Below are 18640 nucleotides of genomic sequence, written 5' to 3'. Positions count from 1 at the left end.
TATGCATGTGGTTACGTAAAGATAGCTGTTCGACGTTTATAGCCATCGATTCACTGCTGATTGCTCATTGAATCGCTATCGGGACATTCAATGGAGCCTTGCTCACCTTATGCATGCAGGTGTCCTATCTTGGCCTGACCAAGCAGACGTGGAATAGGGGTAGCTCGTATATTTTTCACAGCCAACCCACGGCTTAAGGCGACGCTTCCTCCAAACTTGTATGTACGGTGTAGGATACTCAAACTGAAAAGTTCATGCCTATTCACAGAGATAAAATAGGGATCGTATTATCTGGGCCTGGATATATGTACATCTCCTATGCCTCCTCGCCGAAGTGGTTCTTTCCATGCCCCAGCCCAGCTTCATCCCATCATCAAAGCGGCTGGTGATTTGTGGAGTGTTGGCCAAAAGGCAAGCAATCGCGACTGCCTCGATTTCTTTATTCCTCACAATAATCGAGTACCTTCCTCGAGCCAGCTAAAGTGGCACCGTTCACTGTGGTGAGCCTCACTCAAGATCCGTTGGTCCTGCTCGAGCAGGTGCATACCTTCTTTCATCCCGCTTACTTCCCAATCTTTCCCATATTTCGCGCCTCACATTGAATGTGCAGGAACGCACATGACCGATCAGAGTTGGGCACCACTCTGCTCCAAGACCATCAAGAAATTTCCCTTCCTGCTAAAATTCCTCTTCATCTTGCCCTTCCGGCAAGATTTTTCCTCTCACACATTGTGGCCGCAATCATGGCAGCCAACAACGTCATTCCCTTCTCGGCCCCCGGTATTGCCGGACACGCCTCTCAAGCGCCCACCCAGCAGCAGACTGCTTCCCACCCGTGCCCCCGACCTGAGTGCGACGACATCTTTGCTTCCGCTACCGAACTCCGCCAGCATCAGTACAAGAATTCGCATTGGAGATGTACCAAGTGCGAGATCAACTTCTACGACGGCACTAGCTTGCTCAAGCACGATGCTGAGGTAATATGATTTCTTCGCTGTTGATGAGTACGCTTCTGACCTGTAACGCAGCGACATGTACCCGAGCAAGAACTCGTATGCCCTGGCTGCAATTCGGGTTTCCGCCGCCCTAGCGGTCTGATGAAGCACATTGAGACCAACCAATGCAGAGTAATCAAACCCGCGATGATCAACGAGGCCCGCAAGAGACGGATCGACTTTGTCAAGGGCTTGGGCAGCATGAACCCGGCGAACGAGGACTACTTGTTCCACGAGATGAGCGAGCAACAAGTCAACGCCGACATTCGTCCTTGGTTCCAGCCCGACAGAGTGTTTCGCAATTTTGTCGAGTGGGAAGAGGATTGTGACTCCCCGTTGGTACGCGAGCCCGAGACCCCCAAGAACGAGCCCGACTTGTATCGCGGGGGGCGTCAATCAGGCGCCCGACCTGCTCACCGGAGACAACCTGGCCGCCCTCAACCAAGCCTTCGAGGAGAAGGACGACGGACACGACGCTGGTCCATGGGCATCCAATGAGGACCCAGTATATCCCGACCTTCGGCCCACCCCTAAGCAGCTCTTCCGCGACCTGGAGCAGGAGCATAGTGACATGCCGGTCGATATGACCAAGCGATTTGATCATCGCGTCAACGACCCTAACAAGCAGGGCTACAACCCGGCCGTCTTCTACGAACCTGTCTTTGAGAAGTACAAGTGTCCCCATCTTCGATGCGGGTAAGTCCACTGGACCTGGATCGGATCGGATCGGTGTGCGTCTGGAGGGTACCATTTGCTGACATGATGACAGAAAGAAGTTTGAGCGAGCTGCAGGACTCACCACTCACCTGAAGTCTCCGGCCCATCAGAAGGACATACGCATTTCTTGCCCTTACTGCTCCCGCCTTTCTGCCAGCATGGCCGACGCCATCCTCCATGCCGAGTCGGCAAGCAGGAAGTGCCGGATCCGCGACTCGGACTTGTTTCGAGAGTTCATCGCCAACGTCAGTGGCGGACTGATTGACGTATTCATGGCCAGGCCCGACGGCATTGCCTTCAACGTCCCTCACTATGTGATTCCGCCGAACATCTTGGCCGAGTTCGTTCCCGAGCTTCGCCACAAGGCCATTGAGGGACCTGCCACGCCTGCGAAGCAGCACAGCGAAGACGACGGTGGCGTCTCCCCCAGGTCTTCGGCCCGAGTAAGCTCTGTTGGGGGATATCGGGACATTCACTGACAGGATGCATCTGAGTGGTGAGGTGTCTGCATACTGTGATTTTAGCACACTGCAGAAACCTACTTGGGCAGAGAATCTGAACTCAATGCCAGTGCGACTTTAGATGGTGTTGCCAGAGGTGGCGAAGCCCATCAATCTCTAGCTAGATGACCCGGCTCCCTGCAGCAGATAATTCGATCGGGTAGTTTGCACAATAGTTACATTTGATTTTCCGCAGTTAGTTGATTACTTACAGTAAATGTTGAGTTGCTTTTGAAACTCATCAGTGCCTCAGGTGGGTACTGGAATGCTAAAATTAGTGCTTATAGCCTCTACAACCTACTGTAAGTTTCCAGGGACCCTGTCAACTGCAGCAGCAGCGGGCAGGCGGGGTGTTACCGTCTTGAGCTGAGGATCTGGACCTGGACAATGCCACCTCAGCTGTCGTCATTCTTTCAACGGCCACTAGCACGACCTTAATCGACACCTGGCTTTCCACGTCGCAACAGATTGGCGCATCGTCAACCTACATCCCTTGCTCAACCAACTACATACCTCCCAACGACCTAAGGAACCTACACCATACCTGTCAATTATATCACCTCATGACCGCTGGTGGTAGCTGAAGCTACCGACCACCGACCTGAAGAAACACCACATCTTCATCTGTCCAACTTGATCGGCCGGTTTTCCCCTCGAATTGCGCACCCCATCGCTGCCACCATGGCAACACCAAAGTTCAATTCCAAATCGCCCACCATACGGCGCATCTGTAAGTTTGTAATTTCCCTTCGTTCCCTCTTGGCGGGCAGCAGAGAAATGCACGATCCGCTAACCCGACGCACCCACGCCAACAGTAAAAGAAGCCGCCGAGCTGTCCTCCTCGCCCTCGCCCGACTACACCGCCACGCCCCTCGAGACGGACCTGTTCGAGTGGCACTTCACGCTGCGCGGGCCCCCCGCACTCGGCCTTCGCCGAGGGCATCTACCACGGCCGCATCGTGCTGCCGCCGACGTACCCGCTGCGCCCGCCCATGTTCCGCTTCAGCACCCCCTCGGGCCGCTTCGAGGCCAACCGCGAGATTTGTTTGAGCATCTCGGGCCACCACGAGGAGACGTGGCAGCCCGCGTGGGGCGTCCGCACCGCCCTCGTCGCCCTCCGCGCCTTCATGGAGACGGACGCCCAGGGCCAGATCGGCGGGCTCAACTCGGCCGAGAACGTGAGGCGGCGGCTGGCGTCTGAGTCTCGCGGCTGGACTTGCGCGGCTTGCGGCAAGAGTAACGAGAGCATCATCAAGGAGGTCGAGATGGAGTGCCGGCGCCTCGACGAGGAGGAGGAGGGCGAGAAGAAGCGCAGGAGGGAGGAGGTCGAGATACCCGCCGAGTTGAGGATGGGCTTCCGCGACGAGATGATGGAGAAGACCAAGGCGCCCGAGGCGGCGGCGGGGGATGCTGGCAGCAGTGGCAGTGGCAGCGCGGCAGGGCGCGCGACACCGGCGACCAGCACAGCTACCACAGCCGGAGAGGAGGAAGCCGAGGCGGCGCACTTGGCCGAGGGCTTTGTGCAGACGGCGCCGATCCCGGCTGCGAGACCGGGCCAGGGTGTGCCGCAGCCGACCAGGACGATTCCGCTTCCGGGACCCGCGCCGGGCCAGGCGCCGGCGGCTGCTGCGCAGTGGCCGATGGCGAATAACCAGAACAGGGGTGCTAACGCCGACGTGCCTGTATGGATCGACTACGCCATCATGGTGCTTGTGGGTCTGCTGATCGCCATGCTCCTCAAGATCTTGGTGGGTTACTGAGAGACGGAGAGAAGGCCACCCGGTCGGGTATAGGTGACGCCCCCGGTTAGGGAACCAGTATTTCATTTACGGGATAGGTTGAATTTGGCACGGCGTGGCGCCTGGCGTTTTGAACTTTTGGTACATGGAGGGAGGGAGGGAGGGAGCTTGCGTTTGCTCCTAACTTACGCGATCCTGTTCTACCTAATTGAAGCTTGTCTATCCCTCTGCAGGTATCAGTAGAATTCATGGATTATGCGTCCAATGCGGTGATTTCAAGTACTTTCTGGACTTGATCCAAGACCAGAGGCGAGTGAAGGTATACTGTGAACTTGCCGCAGCTCTGAGGGATGCCGGACCCCATTGAATTCGTTGTTCCTGCTTGCTAATATGCCGGGCTTTCTCCAGACAACCTCCATTTCTCGTTAAGAAGGAGCTCTGTTTGCTCACCCATCTATATGCGTTAGGAAGCACCACTCACATCCCAACACACATGGCTGAACCAATTTTATTGCACTGGCTCTCCAATAGACACAGGGCAAACTAGTCTAGAGGAATAATGGGGGTCACAACATCACCAAAGCATTGATCAATACCCATCGAAGGCAAGCTATGTGATAAGGAAACAGTAGGCAAGGGCTTCGAGGGTTGGTTATCAAGAAATCTATTTACTATCTTCTTCCCTTCCGTAGACTTTACATCATATGTGCATGCTGTTGTATGTCAAGAGTTTTGTACAAAGCAGATGCTTGTGGCACTCTGCATTAGGGTATCACATGCTTCTGGTGCGGCACAGGCCGCTGCGCCCTCAGCCCTGCACAGCCGTCTTTTCCTTGCTTCTATCAGCATCGCCGAGTATGCTGAGGTCGCCGACTCATCACCAGCGACAACTATGTCGTTGCAGCCCCCTTCCCCTTAGGTCTACCATGTTGCCAATAACGAGCCACCACCATTCGCCCACTGTCCAACCGTGGTTACCTGCAGTCAACTCTAGAATTCCTAGACTCTGGATCCACTGGACGATCAGGTTGACCTCGAAGATCTCGACCATGGGATGGAGCAGTGTGGCGGCGCTCTTTGCGTTGAGGGGTCCCTTGGTAGCGAGCGCAAACACCACCAAGCAAACGTACTGGACCCAGCGCTCCGCTTCCAGGTTGCCGAAGAAGTCACGCCAGATGGGGAGCTCGCCCACAGGGCCCTTCTCGGGGACGGGCAGGTGGTTGGCTTCGATGGCCATGGGTATGTCTTCGTTGTAGAGGTACTTGTCCGAAGGGGTAAGTCTCACATCGAAGCTGTAGTAGCTCTTGGGGAACATGCGGCCCTCATAGTTGCTGGGCTCAAAGCCGAAGGGCACATCCGGAAAATTCTCATGCTGGAGCACAATCCTGCCCTGCGCCTGGAGATTGATGATGGCCATAATAGTACCGGCGTTTGCATCGAGCGGCACGAGCATGGTCTCGCCGCTGCGGAAGCACATGTCCAGCTCTGACTTGAATCTCGAAGCCTCGGCAAACTTCTCCATGTTGGCAAGCTTCTCGGCACGCCTCTCAAAGTTGTTGTTGAGCTTGAAGACCTGCCCCATGAACTTGCCTTTGACCCTAGAGATCACTCGGTCGTGCATCAGACTCGACACGGCCCTCTCGAGCAGAGTGTTGAGTGACTTCTTGTCCATGTTGGCCCCCCCAAGCTTTGCTAGACCATCTCGCACATCCTCGCCGACCGTGCAACGCGATTTGCTGTTACAGAGTGCCTTAATCCACGAAATTGCCAGTTTCATGATAATATCCTCGTCGGAATAGCTACCCAAGGGGACTGTCAACGGTTCGCCGCCGGAGCCATCGATGCGCGCGTAGGCGGACGTTATGGGTCCAAACCACTCATCGCGCCACCTGGCTTCAATCTCGGGGGGGCTCTTGAAGCGAGTATCGGTCCTCCAGCACTTCTCGCCGAGGAGGGAGTTCAACTTGCTGGTGCGTCTTGAGCTTGGCGGCCCAGTTGATCAACGTCTTCCAATCGTACGCCCCGAGGTTGTCGTAGTCCATTGGAGGCAGCTTGCCCTGCTCGTAGGCCTCCAAGAATGCAGCAGGGAATTGCGCATTGAACGCGTCAATGAAGCTCTTTCTCTCCTTCCCCACCTTGGACCAGAACCGCCTCAGACCAGAAAGAGACATTTGCGGGAAAAGCCGAATGAGCATCCCCCAATCGACAATCTTCTCGACGCCGCCAACCAGTGCTTTGAGCACAAGAAAAGCAACTAGTAGGTGGTGTTCACCATCAAAGAGGCCGACTTCAGCAGCGGCTTCACTGCGCTGGTTCCAGCGACCCCGGGATAGCGGAGGTAGTTCGCTAAGAGAACGAGTCTTGTACACAATATCTCGACGTATTGTTATCGGCCCTCGTCGACGTGTATACTTTCTTTTCTTACGAGGGGGTCTTCCACTGTGCCTTGCTCGAGAGCATCTTTCTGGAATGCGTGGGGTGTTGGAGCAGACTGGGCCATGAGCTCACCTGCTGCCAGAGAACCGGCCCGTTGGGGTATGCATACCTCGTCATCGAACGGCGCCTCGAGGATATCCTGTGGCAAATTGGCGGCCGTGTACTGCAAGTCTTTCTGCCACTCAAGTTCCGACGTCACAAGTGTGCTCATGTGCTTTTCGCCGACACCAAGAGATATGAATTTGTACTCGGGCGCAGCTGTGCCAGAAAATTGCAGGTAGACGCCTTCTGATGAAAGTTCCCATGCTTCAATGCCCATGAGATTTTGGACAAAGTCTTCATAGCTGGGCTCTTTTAGGCCTTGAGCCTGTGAAGGTCTCTGGCTGGCATCTGGTGCCATACTTATCATTTCCTGGGCGTTTTGAGGCAGATTTTCCCTGAGGAACCATTGCGACGTCGGGAATTTGCCGATCATGGCAAAACTCTCACCAATGCCGCCAGGTCTTGGTCCCTTTGGGAGTTTTGCAGGCCAAGACCCATCACCAAGAGCTTCGATCCGCCTCGCGGGAGCGAAACGTATAGTAACGTTGGGGCTGGCATTCGAACACGCCTCCGCCATGTCACTTTCGTCTGACAAGACGTCGTCACCCTGTGGCGGTACTTCGGCAAGGAATATATCCTCGTCATCGTCATCAGAGTCGTCTTGCTGCATCCCTGTGAAGTCGGAGGGCTGGGGGTAAAGCCCCCGTGTCGATTCCGAGAGTTGAATGGCCCGCTGCACATTGGGCAGATCTGCATCAAGGTTCCAGAGTACACTGAGATCGCTTTCGGAAGCCCAAGTGTATCTAGCAGCATTAGCTTGGCGAGCGAAATAATCGTCATCGAGGGCAACGTTGACACGCTTGCCACCACGGCCACGGCCTCGGCCCAGTCCTTGCCCAGCTCCGCGTCCACGGCCTGTGGTGTTGTCCCGCCCTCGTCCCCGCCCCCTTCCTCGGCCAACCCCACGGCCGCGACCACGTCCGCGCCCACGACCAGGGGCATTGTCGGTGGCGTCAATTTCCATACCGTCGGTCTGGTGGTCAGCCAACTGACCTGCCATCGGATAAGGATATGATGTGAGTTCCGGGCGAAGAGACAAGCCTGGCTCTTGAAGTAAGGCATGACTGAAGCTCTCCTGAACATCTCCTTCCAGTTTTTGTCGTTTTGAAGGCCACGGATTCTCTTGACTGAGTCCTACTGACTCCTGGTGTGTTCTCTTGGTGGAATCAGACGCCGAGAATCGGTCCGTCGTGGATACCCCCCGCGGCAGAGTTGACGCCTCTACAGGCATATGATAATCAAGCGTAAGTACGCTTTTCCGTATAGAGCCCTTGGCAATACTCGTGAATGCGGTAGGTATCGATCCTGTTTCTCCAATGCCAAGAGCTTCAGCTTGGTTTGGCCCTCCAAGCATACTCAACCCAGGAGGGATATAAGGATCAGGGTATAGCTCTATGGATTTCGCCTTGATTCCCAGGATCTTTTCCGTGAGCGCTTCTTCTCCTTGACCATCACTGGCTTTGGATATCACCGAGATGGACTTAACATTTCCCTGATAGTCCCTGAAGCCATAATGATCCTGCCTGATGACTTTAGCCCCTATCATCTTCTTAACAATGATATCACAAGTTCTTTGATCGGGCGGGTCAACGTCGTCGTTGAATCTCCGGGGCCAAATAGATGAGATCACAACATGCAGCGCATGATCGCCAGGGAAAGCCCCCCATTCTCGCGAAGGAGCTCTTCGATAAGACTCGTCGTGCGCATTCTTCTCTGTGCAGTTGTCGCCTTGCTACTTCGCTGCTTTGTATCGCGTTGAGCTGCTAGCACGGGAACAGTTCCACCAATATTACGGCTGTTGGAGGGCGTTTTCTGCGAGGCTTGGGCTTGCGGTGTTACACTATGTTTAGGAGTTGGCAATGGATGATCGGGCGTTGCACGATCCGCCAAATCAAGCATTGGTGTAGGCGTCGATATAGCCCCTGTAGATGCCACACCACTTGCGGGGCGTGCATGGCTTCCCTGGAGCTCAGCACCGATATTTGGTTCTGGTACCAGTGGACTGGCTTTGGCCACCGACGGCTGAGAAACCGAAGTATGAACGTGGGAAAGTTGTTCAGTGCCTCTGAAGCTTTCGTTTGCCCCAGGTGGAACGCGTCTTCCTGCTGCCGAAAGACCAGGCCCATTGTGTATTTGCCCGACGCTGAGCAGAACAGTGCTTTGGCTTGACTGAGACCCTTTTATGGGTGGTGTTTCTTGCGGGGTCTCAGGACGAGCACGGTTCGGGCGTTTGGTGGGTAGCACCAACTGGGAGCGCTCTTGGTCTACCTTGGGGCTCTTGGAAGGTGTGGTCAGCATCTTTGGTATGGAACGCTCCTTTGGCTTTGCACGCCGAACTGATAGGATCTCAAGGCTAGGCGGTGGCGGTACCCAATTCGGGTTACAAGTAGATTGCGACTTCTTCTTGTGATATTCCAGCCCATTGGTATTCTTCCAACTGTTACCACACGTCTCACAGGTGAATCGCTTGTCGCCGCGTTTAGAGCCTTTATTACGAGGCGCTGCACCCTCAGCGGGAGTAGAGATATCCTCTTGATCAGCCGACGCACTCGGTCCAGGACCTTCAGCCGGGGTAGAGGCATCCTCTTGACGAGCTGGTAGAACGGTTGCCGGAGCTGCTTCGGGTATAGGAGTAGTAGGATGCTCAGTGCCGATGGAAGTACTTTCGGCGACTGGATCCGTTTCAGCCGCTGCTGGATCCTCCGCACCACAGCTGGGCATTGGTTGAACCTGTTCCGAGCTCGTATCCAATGGATCATTGTGCGCTACGTTCTGTTGACCGGTCTCGCTCGATTTCTTCAGAGAGGGGTGCCTGAACACCAAGACTAACGATTTCCGTTTCCGGCCTTTGGTCTTTTGAGGACCCAGTGAGTTCTGCCGTCCATAAAATACCCCTGAAGGTAATGGAGGGGGCGGCATAGATTCTGGCACTGCTTCGCTCGACGAAGGAACAGTGCTGGTAGTTTCAGCCGGTTGAGGATCATCTATATCCATGGGTTCAGGTTGCGTCTCTTCAACTTGACCAACCAATCTTGGAGTCGAAGATTTTCTGCCCCTGAGTAAACGCTTCCGCTTTGTTGGCGTTTCGCTAACCTGCTCAGAAGCCGAGTTCTCTTCTCCATGGCCGGGCTGCCATCTCTTAGGCCGACGGGTCCGATGTATTATCAGCTTATCTGGTGTATTGGGTTCCGAGGGTTCGATCGATGGCATTAACTCCTGCTTTTTTGGCATAGAGACGTATTTGGCTGAAGAATTTCTCAAGAACACCTTCGCAGACGGCCGTGAGAAGCCATATTTGATGTTAAGGTCGGTCGGTGGAGCATCAGAGGTTGTTGCATTTTCAGCGGTCTCTTGCTGTTCTCCGTCCGGGGGTAACTTCGCGTTGCCGTTTTCTGGCTTGATGTTGCTGGTTGCGAAGAAGCTGTATGTCATGGTCTTCCCGCGTCGAGCAAGCTGTGCAGTGACCGAAAAGGGTTTCAGGTGTTCGGGGTGTACACGTTGTTGGCCAAGTAGAGTTGTCATAGAGAAGATCCATTTTCGATAAGGCCATCCTAGCAGGAAGTATCCGATATTCAAGTTCGATGTGCCCTCCGTACCAGAACGCTTGATAATGTCAAAAACAGTGTTGATGAGAGGTTTGTATGGGTTCCAAGCCGAAAGCCTGATCATAGCTGGACTGGGAAGTTTTGCTATGAGTGCCTGCTGGGTTTTCAACTCGTTCTGAGCCGAGCGAGATAGCTTAGAGCCTGTCTTGGCCGAATCGTGAAGCGATGTCGCTGACTTGTCTTTGCGGCGAGAAGGTGGATCTTTCAACCTCATTCTGGTTGTCGGGGTTTTCCTGAAGGCTTGCCATTCCTCTGCCGTTGGATCACGGATGAACTCAACACAATCTTTGAAGACTCGGTTGCTGTCAGGAGCTTTCATCGGCCTGAACTCGACGATACCGCGGTGTGCGAACCATCTCGAAGACTTTCCCATCGCCCGCATCTGTGAGGTCTTCCCTACGATATCGAGTTTGATACGGATGTCACAGTACCTGATCTTGCCGAATGCTTTCACTATGGCCAGAAAGCCCTGCGCAAGTGCGATGTGATCAACCCTGGCGCCGTTCCAGAAATGGCTGAAGGGAACCGGCTCCCAGTCTTTGGTCAAGGTTTCCCTGGACAAATCGACTTTGGCAGATGCGAGTCCTTCATTGATAGTCTCCTGCTTGGCATGGTGGGAAAATTGGGCCAACCAGATCTTACTTGTTCGACAACCTCGGAGCATTACTGGTTGCTTCACGATATAGCCTTTCCGAGCAAGTGCGTCCGTCCGTGTAGGAAGTGAGCGCTTGTCTTGGTTAGTGAGCCTGACCAGGTCACCTTGAAGGATTCCGACCTCCCTGACAGAGGCAATGGCGACTAACGCCTGCCATTCGAACTGGGGAACCTTTTTGAGATCGGGTTGATGACCAGTGATCGCTTTCCATAACCTCTCCTCCGACAGATGCAAGCGTGGTGTGATCTTGCTGACGGCTTTTCCGGGTCGTCGACTATCAGTGCCAGCACCTTCGTTGCCTGCCGAAGAACCTTGAGCCGCTGGCTTGGGGGTTTCATTCTCTCTGGCTGATGTTTGGCTAAGGTTTCCAGAAGGGACATAGCCGGAGATATCGAGTGCCTCCTGGAGGGAGATTCCCTTGTAGCGATTATCGTCGCCAACGATCACATCGTTTCGAGCTGTAAGCCAATTCCAGACAACACTTGCTTGGACGATGTCGCTTTCACCCACTTCTTGGCTGTTGACAACTTCAGAAGAAGGCAGCGGCAGCTGCGCGTCCGCACCAGAAGTTTCAGTTTCGATATTAGTTTGGGTGTAGAATGTCTTGACAGCCTTGACCAAGTGAAGAGGCGAGAAACCTAAAGGTCGACAGGTCAGTACGATCGGGATATGGCAAGCGAAACAGGTGAGCCTACCTTGCAGACCCGAGAAGCCAATCTCCGTAAGAAGCCACTCAACCAAGTCGTCGAGTCCCCGATCCATAGTCTCGATTTCGTTGGTACATCTAATTAGGGGCAATTAGGGGCAATAAGTGCAAGTGTGTCTGATGATGGGTTGACTTCCCACCTCCCAGACGCCTGATAGTGGGAAGTAGTTTGGTCGCGCAGCTACGGCTGCACATTTACCATTGTCGGACCAACTGCTGATTCGAGCTTCATTCAGATGCCGCTCAATAGGTTGGTCAAATCGTGGTCAGGTTGGCGAAAATACAGGGGTCTGGGTCGACCTATAGGTGAGTTTGTGGTCGCTGCTTTCTCCGAACGCGACAACAAGTTGCTTGCAGATTGACGTGAGGCGTTAAATTCGGATCTGAGTGGAATTCTCAGTTTCGCAGCCTGGTCTGCTTTGTTTTGTGTGTTGATGGTCCCCAAAACGTAGCAACGTTGTTGTTCGTGTAAATGCAGGAAGCAGAAAAAAAAATCGAGCGTAGAAAACGGCCGGCAGCTGGACTCGAAGTTCGGTTCTGCATGAAAATTTGGCAAACCCAAAGCCCAGAGCGAAGTCTGACACCCGCTTTGGAGCTCCTCAACCGTGGGGTAGGAAGTGGGGCTGGTTTTTTGGTCGGCCCCTCACCGTCGCTTCATACACCCCGTGCCGTGCCGGAGCAACTCATCACTTTCAAGGTTGCTTTACACTGAACAGCTCAGGTCAGCATATGGGATTGGATCCTACTTGTCAATCATCATGTTATCAACATCAACCACTGAATCAACAACATACACAGCATCGCAAGCGGTAGCAAATGACACAATGGAGGTTGACGATCGCTTCAACGACCCCTTTCGTGGCCAGACTCCGAGAAGCAAACTAGGTAGGATGTAGCCTGCTTCTAATGATCTACTCTGCACGAAGCCCATAACCATGCGCCTATTGCGCACTTTTACTCTTGCCTTCCATCATCTTCCGATAGGCTGCAATGACATTCTCTCGCTCAACCTGCAGCTCCTCTCTCTTTCTCAGACTTCCTGCGGCCTTGGGCACATTTTCCACTGAGACTCCTGCGCCGCGGACCTTGAGCAGTTTCGCCGTGTTAAGCTGAGGAAGCTCTGGGGGCGCTTTCGCGACGTCATGCAGCTTCGGCCTCTCACCTCGCTTGCGCTTCAGCTCCGCCCATGGGTCTTCCTCGGCATCGTTCGACTCGCCCAGAAGCTTGGCTCGCTTGCCTTTCTTGCCCTTCTTGCCCCCAGCTGCCCTGAGCTCCATGGGAAGTTTCCAGCTGATGCCCTGCTCCTCTTCCTCGGCCTCTCTTTCGGCCTGTTCCTCGAGCTCCTCCTCCCGTTGCTCCTTGATCTTCCTTTCCTCTTCGCGCCACTCGTCGTAGAGCTTGTGCATCTGCCGTTCCTTCTTTGTGCGCCATACCTTCCCGCCGAGAGGGTCTTTGCCTTGCTTCGTCGTCTTGCCGATCAGGCCTCCAAGAGGGAGCGCCTGGTCGACGCGGGCGGCATACTCTGCCATTCGCTCTCCTGGCTTGATCTTGGGTATCTCGATAGCCTCCTTCACCTCGGCCTCGGTTGATGCCGCGGCAGTAGCTGCGGCCTTCGCCTTCTTTTTCTTGTTCTTTGAGTCGCGGTCTTCGCCATTATCCAGGCCCGAGCGTGTTCTCTTGCCCCCGGATAGGGCCATCAGCCGTCTGAAAGCGCGGGGCGCATCGTCTTTTTCGCTTGATTCGCGCTTCCGCTTCGCATTCTTGGGCGGCGCATCTTTACTGGACTCTTTTATGTCCTGGCGACTGTTTCGTTTCGACTTCGTTACCGGCAAGGACTTGGCTACTTGCGTGGGCGGTAGATCAAATCTATGCTCATGATGCGAAGGTTAGCTTAGCCGCAAGGCGGATTTCCACCCATGTGTGTTGCCATTGTCACTCACGTCGAGGGATCCCTCTCTCTTCTTGTGTGTTTGTGAGGCATCGCGATGGTTGACCCGCTGGGTGTGTTTCTGGTCCTTGACTGCCGTAAGGATTCCCGCCCGTTCCTGAAACCTCGTTGAAGTTGAGCGTCTAGCCGGAGCCAGGCCTCGAACTTTTCCTTCCAATCACAGCAAAAGGACCCATTATCGATAAGGTAAGCACGAACAAGGTTGGTCCATACTTATTTATAAGCGCTAGCAAGGCTTGTTTTATGCGCTTGCCAAGGAATCCTCCAGGCCCTCTAGGTAGCTTACCAGCCACGTTCCATACCCTGCTAACCCCCGATCCATTTGGACCCCTCCTCGTCTCCCCTTGCCCCAAACCACTAGAAAGCACCGTGGATCCTCGTCTGCAGCTACCGACAGCTCCAGTCAGCGCAACGTTGGTGCTGCAAGCAGGCAGCTGGAGAAGTGCTGAGTGCCGGTTGCGGATCGAAATGAAACAACAAGAGGTGTGACGCTTAACATTCATTTCTGTGATGGGATGGGTTGAAACCTGTCTCTCTGATAGTTGAGTATGGCGCTGCCTGAACCCAACGCCAAGGCCACGGATCAGCGCCGTTGTTGATCCAGTCGGGATGATCGGACAGTTGCCCTGGCGAGGTTAAGGTAAGATGCGCGGTTGCTATGAAATGATGCCAAGAACCTTGATTACCCCCATCGCTTTCGCATGCATGTCGTGACCTTGTTCGTTGATTTAGTTTCCCGTACCCAAATCATCTACAGGTATGTGCTGCTGATGGAGGTTGCATTGTATCCTACCTGTGGCCCCCGCTGCACTCGCCGTACCCAATTAAAAAGCCACGCCCTCCCAGCTGGGGAGTCCGCGGGCCCTGGACTGTCTCATTCGTCTGCTGCTTCAGTCCAAGTCTGACCTAGTCACTGATGCTAGGGACCAAACACCACGCCCGCGGGATCGGGGCCCATGAGGGCCCAGACGCCTGATGGGAGGGACGCCATATACGAGGTTGCGGTACTTGGATGCTTCCAGATTAGCTTCCATCACGCATTTCGACAGCAGTGAAACGATATGCCGGCTGTGGGGGGGTCACTGTTGATTAAGTAGTATTAGTACTCGCATACGCCCCCGTCAGCTGTATTCCCGACTCCCCAGTTTCTACTCTTTTTGGTGACCCCTCCCCTCCCCTCCCTCGTGGAAGATCACACGATATAAGCTCTACGGTGTCATACATACACGCCGGATAACACGCTGATCGCCTGTTTGCAGATCCACCCTTTATAGCCACCGGCACCACACACGTCATCTGAGCGCACCGGAGTGACCACCCCAGCTATTCTTACACAAACACACCGCTTACAAGAATCCCTTCGTCCGCCCTCACCAGGTTTCAGCTGTATCCTTATCTAACATATGTATACCTCAAACCGCCCGTTATAGCTGGTAATCACCACCACCATCACACCACCACCACTAACATGGCCGACCACTCGCCGAGTGTATCGGCAAAGGAGAAGCGGACTCTGGCCGAGTTCCTGGATAGGATGGATAGAAAGAGAACTGTGTATACCCGAACACGGTCGAGCTCCGATAGTGAGAGCGTAGCAGAGTCTTCGGCCACATCGTTCGATGAAGAAAACGCCACGGGCTCCGAAAGGCGGCCGGCTGGACCCAAGCGGAGGAAAGGACGGACCATGGGCTATTTTATGTGCGGTACTATATGGTCGTTAATGATACTGTGAGTCTGGCTTGTGTCATCCCCCATGTCGCCTTAGAGAACTACACTAATACAGTGGGCGCCTCAGAGGCATAGTCGCGATGGTTGATCTAGTTTTGGTGATATCGCGAAGCTTATGGGGTCTGGAGCCCGACCCCGACCAGATCTTCGCAAACTGGGGTAAGCCCGGAACTGGCACAGAAGGCCTGGCATGGTATCCCACCGATTTCCTCCGGGACGTGCAGCCGATACAATGCCATTCGCACAACGACTATTGGAGGAAGGTGCCGCTCTTCTCGGCCCTGCACGCGGGCTGCATCGGCACCGAGGCCGACGTCTGGCTAAACGAGGGCAACTCCACCCTGTACGTCGGTCACAGCAGGTCCTCCCTGACGGAGGCGCGGACCTTCCAGTCGCTCTATATCAACCCCTTAGTCGATATCTTGGAGCGCGCGAACCCGCAGACACGGTTCACCGACAACCACACCGAGGCCAGCCGGGGCGTCTTTGACGTCGACCCGGACCAGTCCCTGACGCTCCTGGTCGACATCAAGACGGACGGCGCCAAGGCCTGGCCGGAGGTCCTGCGGCAGCTCGAGCCGCTGCGGTCCCGCGGCTGGCTCACGTACGTCGAGAACGGGACGGTGCACCCGGGCCCCGTCACCGTGGTCGGGACGGGCAACACGCCGTTCGACCTGCTCACGGCCAACGCGACGTACCGCGACGCCTTCTTCGACGCCCCGCTCGACAGGATGTGGGAGGACCCGGACTTGAGCGAGCCCGTCACCGCGCCCACCACCTACAACAACACCAACTCGCACTACGCCAGCGTGAGCTTCGGCGCCTCCGTGGGTCGCGTCTGGGCCGGCCTTACGAAAGACCAGCTGCGGACGATCCGGGGCCACGTCAAGGGCGCTCACAGGAGGGGCTTGGTCGTTCGGTACTGGGACTTGCCCGCGTGGCCCATTGGCCTGCGTAACAGCATATGGCACGTCTTGACGACCGAGGGCGTCGATATGCTGAACGTGGACGATCTTCGATCTGCATCGAGGAAAGTATGGTGATCTAGTATTCAGATACTTGCATATAGCGTTTTGAACTCTTTTATTTATATACGCATAGCGGAATTCATTTCAACCCACGCTCACACCCGATATTGGTTCTTTGAACGTCAGGTATCATTTTCGGAAGATTCTTGGCAATACCACCCTCGCGACAACGATTCAGAATGCTCCGTTATATCGAGGCTATGTTCAAGTAGTGCCGCACAAAATCTCTTGCGCTCGTCATGGGTTCGCATTACGTGACTACCAACATTTCCCCAACTTCCATGGCACTGCCATCGACTCGGAAGGTACCAGTGACCACTCGCCTCGTCTGGTACCATGGTGTGGTATATCGCCAATTTCAACATGATACCATTTCTGCAGTTAGTCTCCCTTAGCCTGCTCGCGGGCTTGCTGCAGCGGGCCACCGCTTTCCGGGCCGTCTGAGATCGGCAGCGGCGTGGTCTGACTTGTATTGTCGTCGGCGTAAGCCCGAAAGCCAAGCTTGGCTTGGCCATGAGGTGGAGGCGGTGCCGCGCATCGTTCTGTGCGTGGTGGAATGATCTTGCGTTGAATCGTACGGGCGTCCCAACCGCCTCAACACTCTCTCCAAACTCCGCCTGGAGTACGTCATTAGCCAACTTGTGCGTGTTCAAACACTGATACTTCATTCCGCTGTTGTCGAGGTCGAGTTCTAGGATCTTTGGTATATGACAGGAACCGGCCTTGAGCGAATTGAGTTTCCTCCTTCTCAGGGCAGTGCCAAGGTATATTTCCGAGATAACATCGTCTATGCCGCCAAGGTGAGGATCAGAGGGCACGAAAACAGTGGTTGCAAAGTCGCTACGAGCTTTAGACTACTGTTAAACTTGAATATGTCGGTATTTGTTGACACTCGTGATATGTCCATGATGTACACTCCTCACGGACAATACAGGGCATTCCATGAGTATACCCTAGAATGGCACCCTGTAGCCTATTAACCATAGACAACTCATTTTCTGAATGCCCTTACAGACCATCTCCACCAGCCAACAAAGTCTTGCGTGATGACACTGATACCGAGGTCCTGCAGAGCTTTCGTGCTCAAGTGGCAGTCGTATGGTCGCTGCACGGCTGCGTTGGGGTCGTTACCCTCGGCGTTCGCCTCAATCCTTGTGATGGGGAGACCCATGATATCGGCAAAGACCTTGCAGACCTCATATTTTGTGAGCTTGTCCTCGGAAGAGAACTGCAGGATCTTGGGCATGGAAGATCGATCTTGGGTCTCCAGGTACTTCACCGCAACGTCTGCAGAATTCCGTCAGTGAGAAGAAACAGAGGCATACGACCACGACGAAACTTACCTTGACAGACTCGTCCCACGTCCTCGGTGTTGGTGGGGTAGCGCAACGCCCAATGGTCCATCTTGATCTTGGCATCTTCCTCCTGAGCCTTCCACACCGCGTCCATCAAAACGTTCACGGCGCTCTCGGCCGGGGTCTCGGCGTCGCCATAGAGGACGGGCACCCTCATCACGACCCCCAAGCCCGACTTGCCAGCGGCCTCGTACCCCTCCAGCGTGGCGAGCTCGCCGTCCAGCTTGGTCTGGCCGTACAGGTTGGTGGGCTGAGGCTTGGCGTCCGCCTCGTACGGCGCATCGCCAGGTTTGCCGGGGAAGACATAGTCAGTGGAGATGTAGATGAGGAAGATGTTGCGTGCGGCACAGAGGCCTGCGAGCGACTTGGTAGCTGCAACGTTGAGTGCACGCGTCCCCTCGGGGTCATTATCACACTTGTCAGGGAAGCGGTTGGCGGCGCCTATGGCCGTATGTCAGTAACGGGGACCACGTGGTTTGGGTGGATATGGCAGTTTAGTATTCACGCACAATGGACTACGGCCTGAGGTCTGTTTCGATTTATCACACCGATCAGTAAATACATAACTTATGTATGGTCAAGGGGGCGTGTTGCTCACTTCACGGCATCCAAAGTTTTCTCGACCTCGGCGGCATTGGCAAGGTCGACCTTCAGAACGTCGACACCATCGGCTCGGGAGAATCCGGTACCCTTGACGGTCCATTTGGCCCGCTCAAAGGCTCGGGTGACCTGCCGGCCGAGCAGGCCGGTAGCACCGGTGACGATAGCAGTCCTGCTTGTTTCCGACGACATTGTGTTGGTTGAGAGTCGTGCTTTTGGCGCAAACATTTACTAGTTAGGACCGAGGCGAGGGGCAGTCAACGCGTGACGTCGGCTTGCCTTGTGCTGGTCAGTGGTGGGCAGTGGGGGTGCCCTCAGCAGCAGGGGTGGGCTAAGAGGGGCAAATGGAGCTTTTAGTGAGAACACCACAGCAGAATACTTCTCTTCGTTTGGGTATCACAAGCAGGCAGCCAAATTGATTGATATATGCTAGCTGCCATCAGACTGTCAAATATATTACTTACACGCTCCTTGCTTGTGCTGCATATCTAGGTACGTGGAATCTGTGAGATGGTAAAGACACCAT

General features: G+C 54.7%; 7 protein-coding genes across 7 annotated transcripts; 3 read left to right on the top strand and 4 right to left on the bottom strand.

Moving 5' to 3' along the window:
• Nucleotides 1-743: 743 nt before the first annotated feature.
• PG986_000624 (uncharacterized protein) lies at nucleotides 744-2155 on the top strand (the record flags this gene model as incomplete). The annotated part of the gene is made up of 4 exons (XM_066836846.1): nucleotides 744-977; nucleotides 1029-1334; nucleotides 1396-1691; nucleotides 1765-2155. Coding segments are annotated over 4 exons (1227 nt in total), but the record flags the coding sequence as incomplete, so codon positions are not given.
• Nucleotides 2156-2893: 738 nt separating this feature from the next.
• PG986_000623 (ubiquitin-conjugating enzyme) lies at nucleotides 2894-3960 on the top strand (the record flags this gene model as incomplete). Its single annotated transcript, XM_066836845.1, has 2 exons — nucleotides 2894-2950; nucleotides 3034-3960. Coding segments are annotated over 2 exons (984 nt in total), but the record flags the coding sequence as incomplete, so codon positions are not given.
• Nucleotides 3961-4828: 868 nt separating this feature from the next.
• Nucleotides 4829-5623, bottom strand: PG986_000622 (uncharacterized protein; the record flags this gene model as incomplete). Its single annotated transcript, XM_066836844.1, has 1 exon — nucleotides 4829-5623. The coding sequence occupies one exon, from the start codon at nucleotides 5621-5623 to the stop codon at nucleotides 4829-4831; it is 795 nt and encodes a 264-aa protein (XP_066705737.1).
• Nucleotides 5624-5846: 223 nt separating this feature from the next.
• On the bottom strand, nucleotides 5847-7431 carry PG986_000621 (uncharacterized protein; the record flags this gene model as incomplete). The annotated part of the gene is made up of 3 exons (XM_066836843.1): nucleotides 5847-6260; nucleotides 6377-7162; nucleotides 7288-7431. The coding sequence occupies 3 exons, from the start codon at nucleotides 7429-7431 to the stop codon at nucleotides 5847-5849; spliced, it is 1344 nt and encodes a 447-aa protein (XP_066705736.1).
• A 4965-nt stretch (nucleotides 7432-12396) lies between these two features.
• On the bottom strand, nucleotides 12397-13436 carry PG986_000620 (uncharacterized protein; the record flags this gene model as incomplete). The annotated part of the gene is made up of 2 exons (XM_066836842.1): nucleotides 12397-13321; nucleotides 13396-13436. 2 exons carry the CDS (start codon nucleotides 13434-13436, stop codon nucleotides 12397-12399), a joined length of 966 nt encoding a protein of 321 aa, XP_066705735.1.
• A 1435-nt stretch (nucleotides 13437-14871) lies between these two features.
• Nucleotides 14872-16174, top strand: PG986_000619 (uncharacterized protein; the record flags this gene model as incomplete). Its single annotated transcript, XM_066836841.1, has 2 exons — nucleotides 14872-15131; nucleotides 15199-16174. The coding sequence occupies 2 exons, from the start codon at nucleotides 14872-14874 to the stop codon at nucleotides 16172-16174; spliced, it is 1236 nt and encodes a 411-aa protein (XP_066705734.1).
• A 976-nt stretch (nucleotides 16175-17150) lies between these two features.
• Nucleotides 17151-18306, bottom strand: PG986_000618 (substrate binding domain-containing protein; the record flags this gene model as incomplete). The annotated part of the gene is made up of 4 exons (XM_066836840.1): nucleotides 17151-17446; nucleotides 17503-17955; nucleotides 18024-18043; nucleotides 18113-18306. The coding sequence occupies 4 exons, from the start codon at nucleotides 18304-18306 to the stop codon at nucleotides 17151-17153; spliced, it is 963 nt and encodes a 320-aa protein (XP_066705733.1).
• Between the last annotated feature and the right edge of the window lie 334 nt (nucleotides 18307-18640).

Source organism: Apiospora aurea (assembly GCF_038362705.1).
Source record: "Apiospora aurea strain CBS 24483 chromosome Unknown utg000001l_segment0_segment0, whole genome shotgun sequence".
Classification (NCBI taxonomy): Eukaryota; Fungi; Ascomycota; class Sordariomycetes; order Amphisphaeriales; family Apiosporaceae; genus Apiospora; species Apiospora aurea.
Note: the sequence above shows the minus strand (reverse complement) of the source record. Positions and strands in the feature narration are given on the sequence as shown.